The following is an 18,430-nucleotide window of genomic DNA, read 5'->3' as shown; positions in this document are numbered from 1 at the left end:
TCCGAGGGTGTTAGGTTCGAATCCCCATCTCACCAAATATGGTCGCCCTTTCAAACGCGGGTGCGCTATAATGTGATGGTCATTCCCACTTTTCATTGGTAAAAGAGCACAGTAGCCCAAGAGTTGGCTGTGAGTGATAATGGCTGGCTGCTTTCCATTTAGTCATACACTGCTAAATTAGGGACGGCTCGTGGAGCTTGGCGCGAAATTCAAAATCAGTTGATGCTAAATAAACTTTGTACTTCATGTCAAATTAAAACATTTTGCAGCTAAGTCGGCCTATTATTTAATATTCGCTATACATAAAATACAATAACTCCCTCAACTATTATTCTTGGTTGTTTATGTATTTTCGGTTAAAACGAAAACAAGTTTTATAAATTATACTTTTATTTCTCAAGAATATAGAAACGAAAATAATACATACACACATATATCATCTTACATTTTAAATACCCACTACTGTCAAAATAACACTTCTACAAGTAGGTTGATAATAAACCGAACATAAAATATTGCATTTAAGTGACATGGTAACCACTTTTGCTTTTATAAATCCCTCTTTAAACGTTTCCAAACAAGTCAAAAAGAGCAAGAATTATTTGATAAATTATAAAAACTAATGTAGACGACAAAGTTTTACTACCATATAAAATTTGGTATTCTGACCACGTAATTTCTGATGAAGAATGTCATTGAAAAACTAATGCAAATAGCATGATGATCGCATGTCTTAGGTAATCAATATCCTTTTAGATATTTGGAAAATTACTTCGAGTAGATAATAACGGTATTTGAAAATTAATTGTACAATTTCCATTCTTCGTATCAACGGTGGAATTTAAGCATGTAAGATTAATTTAGTAAAAATATCTCGTGCTTCAGAGTTGTACAGTAAGCTCCTATAGGAGAAAGAAAGTCGCAAACTGAATTTCTGCAAGATGATTGTCATCAAATGAATCACAAACAACAATATGGAATAAATAATGATATAAAAATAAAACGCATAATATTTAAATAAAACAAACACTACATTATTTTCTTAGTTCAAACATATCACAGGTATATAACAGTACAAACAAGGTTACATACAATGAAGTGCAACAAAACACTGCTGTTTAATTTGTAACCTTTTATCAACATAATTAAAGATTTCTTTTCTGGCACATGTAACGTGAGCCCTAACATGAATAACAGTGTAAAACTAGAACGTTAAAGGATAGAATATGCTCTATATACAAATCAATACAATAATTTAACTGGAAAACAATAACATCAGAGTTTAACTGAAAAGACAACCAAGTCCATATTACTGTTTTGTGCCTCAATTCATGAAAACTTGTAGTATAACAAGTAATGCTATAATTTAACATATTTCAGTAATATGTGTAAAAAGGAGTAACATGTAGTAATTTTTGTATACATTTTTAATTTAACTAATTTTAACTTGTACTGGTTTTCAATAAACATCACGTAACTGGATTTGAAACAAGTGCAGTTCCCATCTTGTTAATGCAATAAAAATGTTAGATTTAACAGCTACTCCTTGTCAATACAATATTTTTTACACATTTTTCATATGTTGACAATTTTACAATTTATTTCTTATTATATTTTCGATTATGACGACTAGATACTTTAAAATATCTCTTTCATTGCAGCGTATGTTATACTTTGCTATATAACTTCAATGTTTTATTTCACATAAATGACAGGAAAATGGCTGTTCAGTCTAAACATGATAAACAAGAAAGCAGATCTCATGTTAATTACAGCATGATTTTCCTCCCATCCCCTAAAATCCTGACATTTTTCTTATGATAAACAACAGATACTGAGTAAACTGGGCTTTCCAAATTAAATATTAATATCAGCTTAACATGAACTATGTGGAAATTCCAAATTTTATCAATATCATGCATGAGTGTGCAAAAAAATTCTAACAACCCTTTTATTTGTCATTTATTCAAAAGTATCACCTAAAAACTAGAATTGTTAGTATTCATAATTTCATCATGAGAGATAGGTATAAGTATTTACTATTTTATTAATATTAACTCACATTTTTACAATAACAAGACGATACTATTAATGTTTCTTTTTAAACATCTGAAACTGTTTTGAAATATGAACAAAACCTATTACTCTAAACAAAAATGTCTTTTTCCTTAAAAGCAAGTATTGTAAGTGAGAGTTATGGGCTGTGGTATGCATAGTAAAAAATATTTCAGACATCAGCTAATCAAATACTGTTGGGAGCAAGAGTTATGGTCTATGATGTACACAGAAAAAACAACATTTTAAACATCAACTAACAAAACAGTATTGTGAGCAAGAGTTACAGGCTGTGTTGTGCAGAGTAAAATGCTAATAGCAATGAAACAGTAGCTTCCTTTCTTTTTACACATCTATATTATTGTTGAAATCTAACCTGCAAAGTTCATAACACTCCATATATAAATACATAAGGTGAATAAGATTTAAGATAATAGCTGTAGACAATTGACTCAATGACACAGGCACATATAGAAAATAAAACAATTATAGAATCATATGCTTTAACATGTTACTGATTGTACTGGTAAAATATGCAAACTTGACAAGTAAAAGACAACTTTAATTACAGCTAGGAAAGTCTGATAAAACTGTTATTTTAATAGCATTGCTATGCTAAAATTGTCAGTTATTAGAATACAAATAGTTAGAAGGTTCTAATCATTACAAAAACATAAACTTCAAAAACTACTTTCAACTTAATTCTAAACAGTAAAAAGAAATTTATGCACAGTGTTTTATATATTGTATTGCTACATAGTAGGCACATAATATATTCCACTGAATTACAATGTACTTTTATGATAGAATGGAACGATTTATTTAGTACAGAAGTAAAATAATTAATGTCAACCTTAAACAACCACTCAAGTAAAACGTTACAAAATATTATGCATATGCTTATTGAAGTTTGCATAGTCTGTAATGCAAAATGTTAAATTATCAAAGCAGTTTAGAAAAAGAAGGGGCATAACTATGTGTAAGATGTTAATGCTAATTGGAGCTTGATTGAGGAATGCCATATGGTTTACATATGAAGAGTAGCATTTACAAAGCACTACAGATTTAACAATCTTTGAATAATTAGGTCTATAGAGCTGATTTTGGTTTGACAAGTCAATCAATTTCAAATGTAAACTAATCATATTTGAAGCAACTAAGCTGACTAAGTGTTATATTTGTAGTAGTTCAACTAAAGCTAGAACTCCTAGGACTTGATTGTTTCTAATTTCTTCTTAGGCTAAAACTGCTTTTGTAGATTAATATAGGCCCCATAATTCACTGCCTTGACTATTCACTATAAGCTAGTATTAAAACAAATATACACAGTATGTTCAGTCACTCTTAGGTAAATAAACAAACACATAATTTAAAAAAGAACTGTCCTCCTGGATAAACATACTAAAACTATTATTGTAACAAAAGATACAATTGTTTTTATTTGGCCAATTAAGTTGGGCAGTGTTTAATACATTCAAATATATATATACTGCTGGCCAAAATCTTAAGGTCAGTGAGCATAAAGAAAAAATATGCATTTTGCATTGTGAGACTCAACCACTTATTTGAGTAGAACTTCAACAGATAAAAATAAGAAAAGGGAAAATAAAAAACTTTTTTAGCATTTAATAGGGAAAATGTGAACATTATGAAATTAGCATAAACACTAACTGGTCAAAAGTTTAAGACCATACTGAAATGAAGCATTAATTGGTAAACACATAACAAAATTTAGTCATTTGTGTTCAAGCATTAGCATTGTCAACATCTCCCACTGACATCTCCTGTGTTACATTGGGTAAAAATAAGGCAAAGGCTAAAAAGTTGACAGAATTTGAACATGGCAGAATTGTCGAACTGCAAAAAAAAGATCTCTCTCAACGTGCCATCGCTGGTGAGATTGGGCATAGTAAAACTGCTGTTGCAAATTTCTTAAAAGACTCTGACAGATACAAAACGAGAATTTAGAGTAATCGGCCCAAGAAAATTTCACTGGCATTGAGCAGGAGGATTCGATGGGTCGTCTGGCAAGACACCAGCTGATCATTAAACCAGATTAAGGCCCTTATGGATGCAGAATGCAGCTCAAGAACAATAAGACTACATCTATGAGAGAAAGGCTTTAAAAACCGTAAACGTCTTCAAAGGCCAAGCATCCTTCCATACCATGAATCAGCTTGGTTAAACTTTGCTGAGAAGCACCAAACATGGGACGTAGAAAAGTGGAAGGTTTTGTTCTCTGATGAGAAAAAAATTAACCTGGATGGTCCAGATGGCTTCCAACGTTACTGGCATGATAAGGATATCCCACCAGAGACATTTTCTACACGACACAGTGGAGGAGATTCCATCATGATCTGGGGTGCTTTCTCCTTCCATGGAATAATGGAGCTTCAGGTTATACAGGGGCATCCAACAGCAGCTGGCTATATTGGCATGTTGAAGAGAGCATGCTTATTGACTGAAGGCTTGTGTGGGAATAACTGGATCTTTCAGTAGGACAACACTGCAATCCACAATGTCTGCAGGATAAAGGACTTTTTCATGGGGAATAACATGATTCTTTTGGACCATCCAACATGTTTGTCCAAACTCAACCCCACTGAAAATGTTTGGGGGTGGATGGCAAGGGAAGTCTATAGAAATAGATGTCAATTCCAAACAGTGCATGATTTTCATGAAGCCATCTTCACCACTTAGAATAACATTCCAGCCAGCCTTCTGCAAACGCTCATATCGACCACGCCAAAGCGAATGTTTGAAGTTATTCGCGGTGACAGCCGTGCAACTCACTACTGAAACCTCTTGTTGAGCATTTCCTACCTTGTTTAGAATTTTTTTGGTATGGTCTTAAACTTTTAACCAGCTATTATTTAGGCTAATTTCATAGTGTTCACATTTTCCCTATTAAATGCTAAAAAAGTTTTTTTATTTTTATTTTATCTTTTCTTATTTTCATCTTTCGAAGTTTTACTCAAATAAGTGGTTGAATCTAACAATGCAAAATGCATATTTTTTTCTTTATGTTCATTGGCCTTAAGATTTTGGCCAGCAGTGTATGTATATAATTAAAAGAACAGGAGAATATATATTTTTATAACTAATACTTTTGGTTAAATTAAAAATTAACTTCCAACACTTTAATATTTTGAATTACTTGTACAAGGGCTAATTACTTAATATCTAATACATAACAAGACTGAATTTTCTTTTCTTAAACACAAGTGAAAAACGGGATGGATTCAACTTTTGACCGTCATTATAAACAAAAACAAATTCTATGTAGATTTTGTGTTTCATCATATTTTGTATACATATAAGCTGTTTTAAATTAATTTGATGTTTTTCTCAATTTTTATGTTATTGATATTTTAGAATTACAGAAAACTAACACATCCAAATTGTAACTTTGAAACTTAGTGATTTTCTTTACTTCATCATTACAGTTTACCTAGTTGTATTAACAGTTTATTATTCAAAAGTTTGATTTTCATAAGTTAATAAACTAAATATTATTAAAGAACTAAAAAAACAGGAGCATTTTGAGAGCATTTCTTAATAAGCAATATATAATTTTGGCTATATGTTAATCTACAGAATATATTTTAAGCAAACAAATTCTACCATTTTTATCCTCTCAAATAGTTTTTTTCTTAGTGAAAAGTTCTCTTTGCATTTAGATTAATAGCTATGATTTTGAACCAAACTATTAAAGTATCCTTCTCATAGTATTACATGAATAAAATGCTCAAACTTTTAACATAAATAAAACACTTAACTAGCAAGAATTCCTAAAGAAAAGCTAAGTTTCTGTAATAATGGTTTTAGCCTGAAAATACAAACAAACAAAAACACTTTGAATATAATAATATATATCACCTTCATTTTAATAGTAGTGACATAATGGTTAAAGGCCACTCGTACATGGCATTCCCATATTTCAAATCCGTTTTAAAAAAAACAATTCAATTAGCAATTGTCCTAATATTTTCATAAAATTCATGCATTTTTGGAAACTTATCTAATATAGTATAAAAATTACTGTAATTTCAAATGTATTCCTTTTAAGTACATCTGATATGAAGTGAAGCACAATATTTTGATAAGCAGAAGCTACTAGTCTAAGAAGCATTTTAGTATATTATTTCTCAAAAGACAATTTTTTTTAAAAAAGGGCTTTGTTAAACAATACTTAACAGGACAATCTTAAAAAGATGACAACATGTAGATTCAATATAATTTTAATATAACAGCATCTTTTCTAAATGTAATAAAACTAACAATTTTACACATTAAAAAATCAAAGTCCTACCTTCTATGAAATACTTGCCTAATAGCTTAGTATCTACTTTTCATGCTGATTCAATGTCATAAGGAAAAATACACATCAGTTGATAAAACGAGTTTTTACTAATAAAGCAGTAATAAAGGAGACTTGGTGTCCCATAAATATATTTGACCCTTGTTTAAAATAATATTTGTTGGATCTTAAAAAGAAAAATAACTAAAAATGTGTTCTTGGAAAAAGAAATCAATAAATAATTCATACTATAAATTATTGACTTTAAATACAGTTTCCTATACAAAGGGATGCAAGTACGTATGCACAAATGATCCACAGATGGCATAAGCTACACCCAACTAAACACTTTACACATACACCTTTATTAAGGAAGCCAAGACTTGCTAAACTAATGGATGATGCGTAATATGAAGATATGATTCTTTGAATCACAGTGTTGTCATTTTCCCTTACTTCAACAAGCTATCACACATGCACAGAAAACCCACACTTATAATTTTCAAGGTGGAGACTCTCTTCTTCTTGGCTGATGAACAAAGAAATGTGTAAGTTTTGTTGGCAGGTAGCCTAAGTTGAGCTGGTAGAACTCAACCAACTGCAATAAATCATAAAACTTGGTTTTTCCACCATCAAGAGTGAAACACAATTGGTTTTTCTCTTCCATCTGCAAAAAAAAGTTTATATCAAGGAACTACATATATTACAAAATTATATAAAAAAGGTTTTTTTTAGAGAGTGTTCCTATACAAAAATATTCACTCTTGCAAAACATGGATAAAACTGAAAAACTGACCACACTAATGAAATAACCTGTTACAAATTAATTACATATAAATATTTTATCAAGTTTCTGTGCATTATTAATTAATATACACAAGTCTGTTGCCAAAAGCCTCTCAAGCAATTTAACGTTTCTTCAGCAAACTAGTTTATTTATTATAGAATCTAACATATGCTATTATCAAGTGCATTAGGACTGCATTTAGTTAGTAGTGGGATAATCCCTGCTATGTTTAATGGTGAAGTCCAAAGGCCAGTAGCCAAGGAGCAAACAAAAAGGAAAAACCCTTAAATGTCATTGCTCTAATAAATAACAGTTGGTAGCAAGAAATAGTAACTGATTTCAGGCAATGATTAATACTAAAAGTGGGTTTTTTCTTACTGAAATGGTGCTCGAGTGGTGAAATATTACCCCCACCTGTTCTCAAGGTGTGCTGTCTCTATAGTAGTTGTAATATAGTGTACACTTTCATAGATAATCCTCTTAAGTAATGTCCTTGCACTAAACCACCAATGTCATCATTTAGTACAGGTATATTAAAGTGTCAAACAAAAAACAGGACTATTCAACTATTCATAGATTTTTATTCATTACTAAAACACATGCACACAAAATATATGGATACAATAAATAATTAATGTTTCTAGATTGATATTAATTTTTAAAAGCACAGTTTTGTGACAGAAATTTAGCACAATGTTTTATTAACAACTAGATACTGTATAGGGAAAGACAAGTGTAATCAATTTTAGAATAGACACTTAATGCATTGTATTAATGATACAAGATCATAGATGAAGGCAAAATTAACATTATCTTAATTAACTAACTACAAAACAAAACCCAACAGCTATAATAACTAGAAGACAAAAGACAAGAGATATCACAAGGTTTAAGACTAAAGACATCAATTATCACATTTAACTCACCAGAAGATAAAAATGTAACAGTTATATAGCATCTTACTATAATAAATTTAAAATAATCAGTTGATACAGCTTTAATTCTCCAACCAGACAGCAGACCAATGTTATGGCTGTTTTCAGAATGAAAAGTAATGAAAGTTTTAAAAGACTTGTAGCAAAATTTTAATTACATAACTCACCCAAATGACTAATGAGTAATTCAAATAGCAGCATTAGTCACCTGAAATTGGCCTTTCCAGTCCTGGTTTCGAGTTATTTGACTTTATGACTATTTTCTAATTTTACATTGAACTACATGTACTTTGATTCTTAAAAGGGATTCTCATTAAAAAAGGTCTAATGTATAAATTTAAAAAACTTAAATTGCATTAAAAAGATTAATGGCCTTTAAAAAACTAAAAACATTTCTAAGGTAGGCAGTGTTACCATCACCAATAACACTGTCTAACATTATGGACAAACCTTAGGACAAAACATGTTTAAAATGGTGCTATTCTTGAGAGTTGTAACAATGGCAAAACAGTAAAGTGTGGCTTATTGTGACCTGGATGTCACACAGACAACACACTGGTGCATCAGTTCCAGATGAAAGAAAATAAAGAGTTAAAAAACTGACCAATGTGTAGTCTAGTTAGAATAACTTCCTCTTTCCGATCCTTACAGAAGCAAGATAGCCACAGTTTGATAGAGGATTTTATTTTAAAAAAGCTTGTTTTCACATTGCACTCCAAGTTGACTTCCAACTGGCATGGAGCCGAGCCTTGAATGCAGGACCATAGTCTATATATGGAACAAGCATAACAGTGATAGTACCAGAGCAGACAGATTTAGCTGCAGTGTCAGCAACCCCAGTTCCCCGCAAATACCAACATGGATGTTAAAGAGAAATAGGCCAGTCAGTTTTGAATATCGGCGAGAACAGGGTAAGAACTAATGTGAAACGATTCCAGGGCCAGTTAAGAGAGTCAGTATAAATAGTGCAATTTCAGTACTGCTTAGCTTCCACGTGATCCAGAGCAAAAGAAATGGCGTACAGTTCAGCAGTGAGCACAGAAGCTGTAGAGGGAATTCTGCACGCAACCACCGAACTGCAGCAAATCATGGCAGAGCCCACAGAGTCCTTCCATTCCTATTTATACAGATGGTTCGAAATGTGTTCAGCAAATAGCAGACAGTATTTCCAATTGGTAGTGTCTGCTTTTCTCAGATGACTTAAAGACAGGTAACATTTAGGGATTGTAATAAGCCATGGTGGGATGGACTGACCAGTGGATACAGCAATGTTATCCAAGGACAGACTCAATTCATCCAACTGCACATGGATACAAAGGCCAAAAGGAGCAATGGTAGATCATCTGTTTTGAAAAAGCATGGCCAACTGAGTAAGGAAAACACAACCCCAGATGTGATGCTTTGGTAAGGAACGAAATTTCAAAGCATACAGTAAAGACAACTGCAAACAGCAGAGTTGCAGGAGGTTCATGAGACTCTGTGTATGAGCTCTGAACTGGAGAAGTGATGTAAGCCCTGGTCCAGAGCCGAAGTCCCTCATGATGAAGGGGGTCCAGCATCTTCAAGGCAGAGGTCCTGACAGAGCCATAGATCGATGATCCATAGTCTAATTCCAATTGAATAAAAGCACGATATACCTTTAGCATAGAACATCAATCCCAAGTGGTGGAAGAGAGGACATGGAGGATGTTCAGTGCTCTTGTACATTTGACCTGTAGCTGCTTGATGTATGGTATAAAGGTCAGCTTATGGTCAAAGATAAGCCCCAAGAACATTGTCTCAGGAACCACAGGTAGCACAACTTCACTAATATAGAGTTGGGGATCAGAGTGAATACCTCATTGATGGCAAAAGTGCATGCAAATGGTTTTAACTTCTCTCTCTAAAACCATTTGCTGTGGTCCACTTCAGCAAATAATTGAGGGCAGTCTATAGCTGATGCTCAATACACCTCATGTTCAACGACTAACATGAGATGTGAAAGTCATCAACATAGAGCCTGTTTGCAACAGGAAAAGGGAGTTGTCCAGTGATGACATTAATCTTTACACTGAAAAGTATGATACTCAAAACACAGCCTTTAGGGGCTCCAAGTTCCTGTTAAAAACAACGGAAAGCGTTGAAACCCCATTTACTTGGAATCGCCTGTCCATCAAAAAAATTTTAATTAAAAATGAGCAAATGGCCACGTAACCCATATAAATGGAAGTCTCGCAAAATGACATACCTCCATGTTGTGTCATAAGCCTTCTCAATGTCAAATTTGAGAAAGACTTCTCTGCTTGACGTTTCAAGTTGAATCAGGTGATCCACGATGAAGTGCTGTTGTTGGAACCCACACTGAGTGGGCAAAAGGAAGTTGTTTGATTCGAGGAACCAAACAAGAAGAGCATTAACCATATTCTCTAAGGTCTTACAGAGACAGCTTGTTAAAGTGACTGGACAATAGTTTGAAGGAATCTTGGGATCCTTCCCAGGCTAATAGAAAAGTAGGACAATATCCTGGCACCAGGCATCAGGAAAAACATTCTCCTGCCAGATCCAGTTAAAAACAATCAGAAGAATAGCAAGAAAAGCAGGAGAGAGATGGTGTAGCATTTCATAGTGTATGTCATTAGGTCCAACCAACATACTGCTAGACTGATGAAGACCCAATTTGAGTTTCACTGATGCAAAAGAACGATTATAGTCATAGAGACAATCAGCTTGCTCTGCCTGAGACTTGATGGCTAAGAAGGTAGGGGATGAAGCAGAAGTGCTTGATACCTAACAAAAGTTTTCACCTACAGTATTGGTGATGCTCCAGGTATCAGTTACTTCCTGCCTATCAGAGAGCAAGATCGAGAGGGGGACAGAATTATATTGCCCACTGGCCTTTCGAATCTTGTACCATGTGACTTTGGAACTAGTGGTAGAAGATATGCTGGTTGCAAATTTAATCCAAGAACCCTTCTATTTGATATCTTACCCACCGAGCATGTGCACAGGCTTACTGGAAAGCGATGTGGTGCGAGAGTGTGGGGTATCTATGAAAATTATCCCAGTCACATTTTTGAGCCTTCCTTGCCATATGGCATGCAGGATTCCACCACAGATGAAGATATCGTGGAAACTGTGTCAAGGTTTTAGGAATACATTGAGCAGCTGCTTGTGTAATACAGTCAGTTACTGCTACCACACACTCGTCTATTGATAGCTTACAGACGATGGAAAGATCAAGTTCTGCGAGAGCAGTGAAAGAGGGCGAACTTTCTTAATCCAGCTTCCACCTGGGCATACAGGTCAGGTGGCATTGACCACAGCCAGTCTATCTCAAAATTATCAGAAAATGATCACTGCCTCGTGGGTTAATGTCAACCTTCCATGAAAAGTGGGAGAATAGTGAAGGGGAGCAAATTGAGAGATCAATAGCAGTAAAGGAGTGACTAGGTGCATGAAAATAAGTATAAGAACCAGTATTGAAAAGAAAAAGGTTGTGATCACAGAGCATATGCTCTATGGAGCAACCCCTCCCTATCAATATCAGCACTTCCCCAGAGGGGATGATGTCCATTACATTCCCACAAGATTAAAAATGGAAACAGCAACTGTTCAATGCGAGCATCAAGGGCTGATTGTTCATAGGTATCTCCAGGTGACAGGTAGAGAGAATGAACAGTGATGGTACAACCCAAGGAAACATGGATGGCTACAGCCTCCAAGGGTGTGTTGAGTGGCAAATACAGGGTGGCTATATGCTGCTCTCAACCAACAGTGCCACCCCACCATGCACTTTTCCATCACACAGCTTGTCACTTCTGTACAATAAAACTGCCAAAAGGTGACTGTATTGGCAGATTTCAGAAATGTTTCCTGTAAGGAAAGACATAAAATGGCAGGAAGCAATCAATGTTTTGATGTCATCCAGATTACAACGTAAACCTCATCAGTAGTTCCATTGTATCAAGGTTGCAATTTCATTTATGTTTAGGCAAATTGGGTGGAGAGCCCTTCTGTTTATTACCACGTATTTTTTATCATCTTTATTCGAGGGAGGCCTGTCAACCTTCATGGATCCTGCCCTGGGTCAGTTGGGCAGGTCTTTGTTGTTGGAAGAGGATTCCAGTGATTGAGGATGTGAACGAATGATTGTTTGGCATCTTGGGGTGGGAGAAGAAGATGTATTTGAAGAAATGCCTGTACCCAGAACCAAAGGATGTGGATCTTGGGGTTTACTGGAATGTATGTTTGGGACAGAGATAGGTGTTGACGTTGATTCATCAACTTTTTTAACCATGAAGGTCAAAATACTTTTCATTTGGTTTGAGAATGATTCTTTTGGAGGCACAAAGATATTAGTCTACACTCCCACTGTAGTAGTGAAATGAAATGCAGCAGCATATGTCCGACATGAAGTGGTGGACAGCAACTTTTGAGCCTCAGGGTAAGTAATGTTTTGAATTGTCTTCAAACACTGCACCTATTTTTCTTCGAACCATTTAGGGCAAGAACAGGCGAGAGCCATTGCAATTAAGACAACGAGGGTTTGTTTCACACTCACAGGTATCATAGTCCTTGCTGCTGCAACAAGCACACATCAAGAAACCATGACATGATATCTTTGAGCAACCAAACAGCTGACACTGGAAACATCTGAAAGGGTTTGGAATGTATGACCGTACCTTGCAATTAAGATAACCTGCCTTGATGGTGGCAGGTGGACGTGGTGATATAAATGTCAGAGTGAGGACATTGGTCGACATATTAATTCCATCTTTAAGAGTGCAGATGTGCCTCACTGCAGAAACCCCTTGGGTGGAGGAACCAGTGAGAATATCCGACTCTGGGATGTTCTTCAAATCCCTCTCAACAATAACTCCTCATGATGAATTCAAAGTAGCATGAAACATAACCTCAATAGGTATATCCCCAATCCCCTTTGAATGCAAGAGGAATTTACTGTGTTGAGATGTGGATGTTTCCACCAATATGTCACCAGATCAAGACCTTGGAGAGCCAGCAAGTCCCTCTAGTCCCTTCTGAATAAAAAAGGGTGACATTTGCCCTAAGAATTTGTCTGAAAGAGAAATGTAGTATAAGAAAATGAGGTACAACAGGTGTTTACAGATGTTGAAAGTTGCTGCTCAGAATCTTCAAGACATGGTCATTTACCTATGGACTGTTCTTTCACTATTTTATTTAAGTTTGTATTTGGAGGATCCATAATAAAAAAAAGGAATATTTCGGTGCCCACTGACCACACCTACCATGTAGCCCCACAAGAGGATGCACTACAATGCCAAACAAGGACACTGCAGCAATGTCAAGGTTTCATGAGCACTATACCCAAACACCAGCATCAGATACAATGTCCACAACATCTGTTGAGAACATTCAACACTATTACCTGGTTGACTATAGCCCAAGTGGACCAGCCAACTGATCCTAGGTGAGGCCACTCCAAGGCCACCAGTTTAGAGGAATTCAAGGCCAAAGTGGTGTGTTAGGGTTGAATCCCTCAACCACCAGGATCATCTCCTCCCCTTCATGGGTCACCAGGCACGGCAAACATGTGGGTGGATGTTTAGATCCTAGAGGAGGTAAAGTGAAAGAACAGAACTTTCTCTGGGAGGCCCTCTCACCACATACAGGAATCCACACCGAGGGGGTTAGCACAAGATAATGGTGGAATTTGGCCAACATCTACTTGCCATCTGAGTAAAAGACAAAAGCCACCAGTTGTCATAGCTTTAGGTTACTCAACGATTATTACAATATCTTACAGAGATAAAGTTGCCAGTTAGCAAAAACCATAATATGATAAAGTAACTAACTATTGTAAACGTAACATACTAGAAAATATCTCTCAACAATTATTACAGCATAATAAGATAAAGCCTTAAGTTATCACAGTTTTAACTGAATAGAAACATTTAAAATGCCCTTTCTATAATTGAATAGCATATAACTACTAGATATTTAGTCTTTAACTTCTGCATATTTCAATTCTACAAAAAGAACAGTAGAAAGCCAGCTACCAATGTTTTTGTAAATTAAACTTACTGGATAGATTTGGGTATGTAGTATTTTCTGATTGAAGGCATAGGATAGGACAAAGCTACCCGGATTTCGATGGCTCTCTCTCACCAAGAATACTCTGTTAAAAGAAAGATGAAGAAAAATGGGAAAGAACAACAATAAGTTCTTTCAGGTTTTAGTGTTCTATCCCTAATCACTCACAATTTTTTTAGAAAATATTTATCAGTTGGTGAATATTAGAAAAAGCACGAACATAAATACTATTTTATTTCAGTCTACATCTATTGAATGAGGAAGGCAACTGTGATCTCAACTTACAAACACTATCTTCACAATTCATTAATTGAACTTTGATAGTTATAATTCACAATACAATAAAAATGTATGGTCATTTAGTAACATATTTGAAATGTTCTTTCAGAAAGAAAAGGACTAAACTTTCATTCTGATACATTAATGTGTTTAGAATTACAATGACAACTATTAAATCACACTGCACAACAAAGGTTTTGCTTCTAGAACACTGTTGGGTGTTCCTTATAGATTTTTGGCTGCTGATCTCGAAAATCACATCCAAATTTGTCCATCATGTACCATTTCATTGAAATCTTCAGTTTCACCAGGCATTACTACAATGGAAAAATAATATCAGGGCAATTGGAATCCGTCAATGCTTGTTGACTACTGTTGGACACTGTAACGTGATGCACCAGACATTGAATACAAACGAAAATCAGGAGCAAAACACTTTTAATTATGTTGAACTTAATAGCGTATTAGAAACATAAATGCAATTACATACATTATTGCAAGTAAACAGTTAACTGTCTATTTCTCAGAGTTCCTACATGATGAAGCAAAAACAAAACTATATTTGTGCATACCCACCAGATACCTGTCACAATCAGCAAAAACGTTTCAGGAAGCAAAATTTTTCAAAAAAATTGTTGTGCAGTATCATTTTCTCTGCATCTTATGATACATGTTTTAAAATGTACTTTCTTAAATTTGTTTTAAAAAACCTCAATCACATTACATATATCATTTTAAACAAAGTACAAGAATTTTGTTTAGGTAATAACTACAAACATTAAATTATGGAAAGTTATGCTGGTTTTTATCCCTACTAGAAAAAATAATTAGAAGCCACAAAGTTTTCATTCTGACAATCAATCAGATATCACAGCTTTGTAACATCATGGCTAACTTATTTTTTTTTTGTATTAATGTATTTTTTTTGATGGTTTATTAATGTATCAATAACATTTTCAAATCTGCATTTAATGAATGACTGTAAATATGTTAGTAAAGACTTGGAAACATACTTGTTAGTTTATTTAGCATGGTCTAGTGCAGTATTTCTCAAAAATTTTAGGTCACGTCCCCCTTTTTTTGACTTTGCCTCCCCCTTCAATTCATTCAAACTGTGATATATGCAGACACATAAGTATACACCCAATGATGACAACAATAAACTTATTTTAGGAAAACGAGCAAAAACAAAGAATTTTCCTAACTCATACCACCCAACTCATGAGTGCTACTGTCCTGGTGGCCAATCTGCTGAACTGTAAAATCAAAAAGCCTTAAAGTTGAAGGTTTTCTCACAATTTGATTTAGAATAGTCATGTATATGACAGAAGTGCTCAACAGTTACTCTCTTCATGAGAGAGCTCCAACTAAGCCATTTAGCTCAAGTGTTGCATAAAGTGTTGTTTGAGTTGAAAGTAATATACCTAGTTTTTGAAATTAATTTTTTTCCAATAAAAAATGTTCACTTGTAAAGTATTTAATACTATTGTGACCAAAAAATGAGATAAGAAAACAAATGAAGAGCATAATGTAAGAATTTATCCATTCACTGTTCTGTATTTTGTAAACAAAGAAGTAACTCATATTATGCACCATAAAATATTAAGCTAAAGATTATCAACAATACTACATAGTCTTACCCATCTACAGTTACATATTTTGTTAACAGCTGCGTTGCTTCCTCTCTTGTCATGCTACCATAAAACCATGGCTGCAGCGTGTGGATCCCAAATTCAAAGGTTGTTTGATCTGGTGAGTGTTGAGCTCGAAAAGTTGAGATTTGTTTCTAAAATCACATATATCAAGGAATGGCTTATTTAGCTTAAAATTACATTAAGTCTTTATAACCTCTAATTATTATGAACATTTACATTTTTCTTGTAAAATAGAATAAGAAAATATATTTTAAATAATATTTCACATCTAAAATTAATATAATAATGAATAATCTATATCTCAGTCACCTCATTTATAAAATAGTTACAGCAACAAAGGCTACATAAATAATAATGATGGCTTTCTTTTTCATTTGCAATACTTACAGAATTATGAAAAAATAATGTTACAGTTGTGATAATTTTTAGAGCATTTGATGTAATTAACATTTGCTATGTTTAACACTAACAAATTCTCTTATTTCATATTCATATTTTGTTCACAAATACAAAAATGGTGCTCAGCTTACTACTTAACATTAGCTAAATTCGTTTATAATAATGTATTTTAATGTTCCTCTTGCTTTAAAGAAAAGTTATATTTTTTTTTAATTCTGGAAGTTTAGATTTTAATTATCAAACACAGTTTATAATGGAAGACTTCAATTTAACAGTGTATACATTTTAAGTTAATTTATCTTATATCATACCTGAATTATTTAAAACTACAATTACATTTAATCATTTGAAAACTACTTGTTTTATCTAACCAAATGTTTTGATAATTTTCATATGATTTAAGTTTTTCTTACTTTTTGTGTTTAAGAATATTTTTCTGTTCATATCATAAAAATACAGATTTATATATATGTTTTTTTCTGTTCTGAGGACAAGGATCACTAAATATTACCATTTTACAGAAATAAAATCATTTGTTTTTTCTCAAATGTGGCATTAATATGAAATATAAAATGCAACTTCTAAAGTTCCATAAATATTTTCAGAATCCACTTCAAAATATTATATAATCAATCAGATTCTAAATTTATATGTTAAGATGAGGAGATGGTAATTTTTCAGCTTTTTAAATATTTAAGATAAAAAAAGCATGTTCAGCTAATTGTGGCATACATTTTCCCTCATGAAAACTTAGTTAAAATATTTGTTGATTGTCACAGTTTTATCAAAAGCTTCTTCTCCATCACATGAGTACTTAGAGTTACGAATTTTTTGTTTCCTTATAATTACTTTGTTAGGAATGAACAGAAACAACTTAGCTTAAGTTTAGGTAGGAGTAGTGGTGGCTTATCCATGTTCCTATATAAATATTTGAACCATAGTTTTTATCCTTAATTATGTTTTAGCTGTAATGATTTATAAGAGTGTAAAAAAATAAATTAATTAATTGCTACAAAAGTTCTGATCATCATCCAATATTTCTAAATAAGGAAACAATGGATATGTCCAAAGAAGCAAACCAAGCAAAAGGAAATGATATGGTCCACTGCCACCCCAACAGGAGAGCGTTATTTGTTATATATTACCTAACAACAACAACATAAGAAATGGCTTCTGCAGAGAAAAGAAGTTTTAGAACATGATATATGTGGACTTCAGGTTGTAAATGTACCCACTTCTCTAACCCACTGGTTAGAGTAATGGTGAGGATAAAACAAACATGGTTATGATGTTGGTTGTCCAAGAGAGAACAGTAAATGTTCACTCAAATCATTAAATTCAGGCATTAGCCAACACTAATGTTTTATAGCCAGTAAATTCTTGAAGAACAAATATCAATTTTTATAGTCGACTGAGTATACAGTGTTATATAAACACTCATCTATGCTGAAATAGGTAGTATGAAAAGTGTAAAGGCCAACTTAAAAAAAAAGTTATATGGTATGAGTAAATAAGCTAGAGTGCATAATCTATATTGAAATTTGCACTTACTAGCACAACTAACTTCCAATTATAGTTTATCACATCATATACACTCCTCACCTTTTTGTTCTGTGCTTCTATTGCAGCTATTGCTTTGATTTCTACTGGGTTTTGTACCATTCGACCAAACTTTCCTGTGAAGTCCATTGCTACTTGAACTTTATTAGATGAGAGAGAATCCTAAGAAACAAAATAATTTTCTAAAATTTAGCCAAAAAAGTACTGAAAGTTTTAGAAGTAACTAGCAGGTGTCATTAAATATCCATTATGAGCTTTTACTTTTCTAAACATTCATTTTGTGAGACAATTTTAAATCTTTCTTTCACACTTTTATTAGAAGCTCATTAAAAGCCATTACACATAACTAAATTATTCTCTTTCTTGTTGTACATAAAGAATATAAAATATAAGATTACTTGTGGCTACA

At 33.5% G+C, this 18,430-nt stretch overlaps 1 protein-coding gene across 5 annotated transcripts in view; it reads right to left on the bottom strand.

Annotated features, from left to right (window-relative positions):
• Nucleotides 1-372: 372 nt before the first annotated feature.
• LOC143230340 (growth factor receptor-bound protein 14-like) overlaps nt 373-18,430 on the bottom strand; it is a 70,073-nt gene continuing 52,015 nt past the window's right edge. For all 5 annotated transcript variants that reach the window (XM_076463744.1, XM_076463743.1, XM_076463741.1 and 2 more), the window contains 4 exons: nt 18,064-18,183; nt 16,048-16,193; nt 14,120-14,213; nt 373-7,022 (listed from right to left, as the gene is read on the bottom strand). In XM_076463744.1, coding sequence (XP_076319859.1) covers nt 6,858-7,022; nt 14,120-14,213; nt 16,048-16,193; nt 18,064-18,183 — 525 coding nt within the window. In that variant the 3' untranslated portion in view covers nt 373-6,857. The remainder of the gene's footprint in view (nt 7,023-14,119; nt 14,214-16,047; nt 16,194-18,063; nt 18,184-18,430) is intronic.

This window comes from Tachypleus tridentatus, chromosome 10 (assembly GCF_004210375.1).
Source record: "Tachypleus tridentatus isolate NWPU-2018 chromosome 10, ASM421037v1, whole genome shotgun sequence".
Classification (NCBI taxonomy): Eukaryota; Metazoa; Arthropoda; class Merostomata; order Xiphosura; family Limulidae; genus Tachypleus; species Tachypleus tridentatus.
The sequence above is the reverse complement of the archived record's forward strand: the minus strand, read 5'-3'. Positions and strand labels throughout refer to the sequence as shown.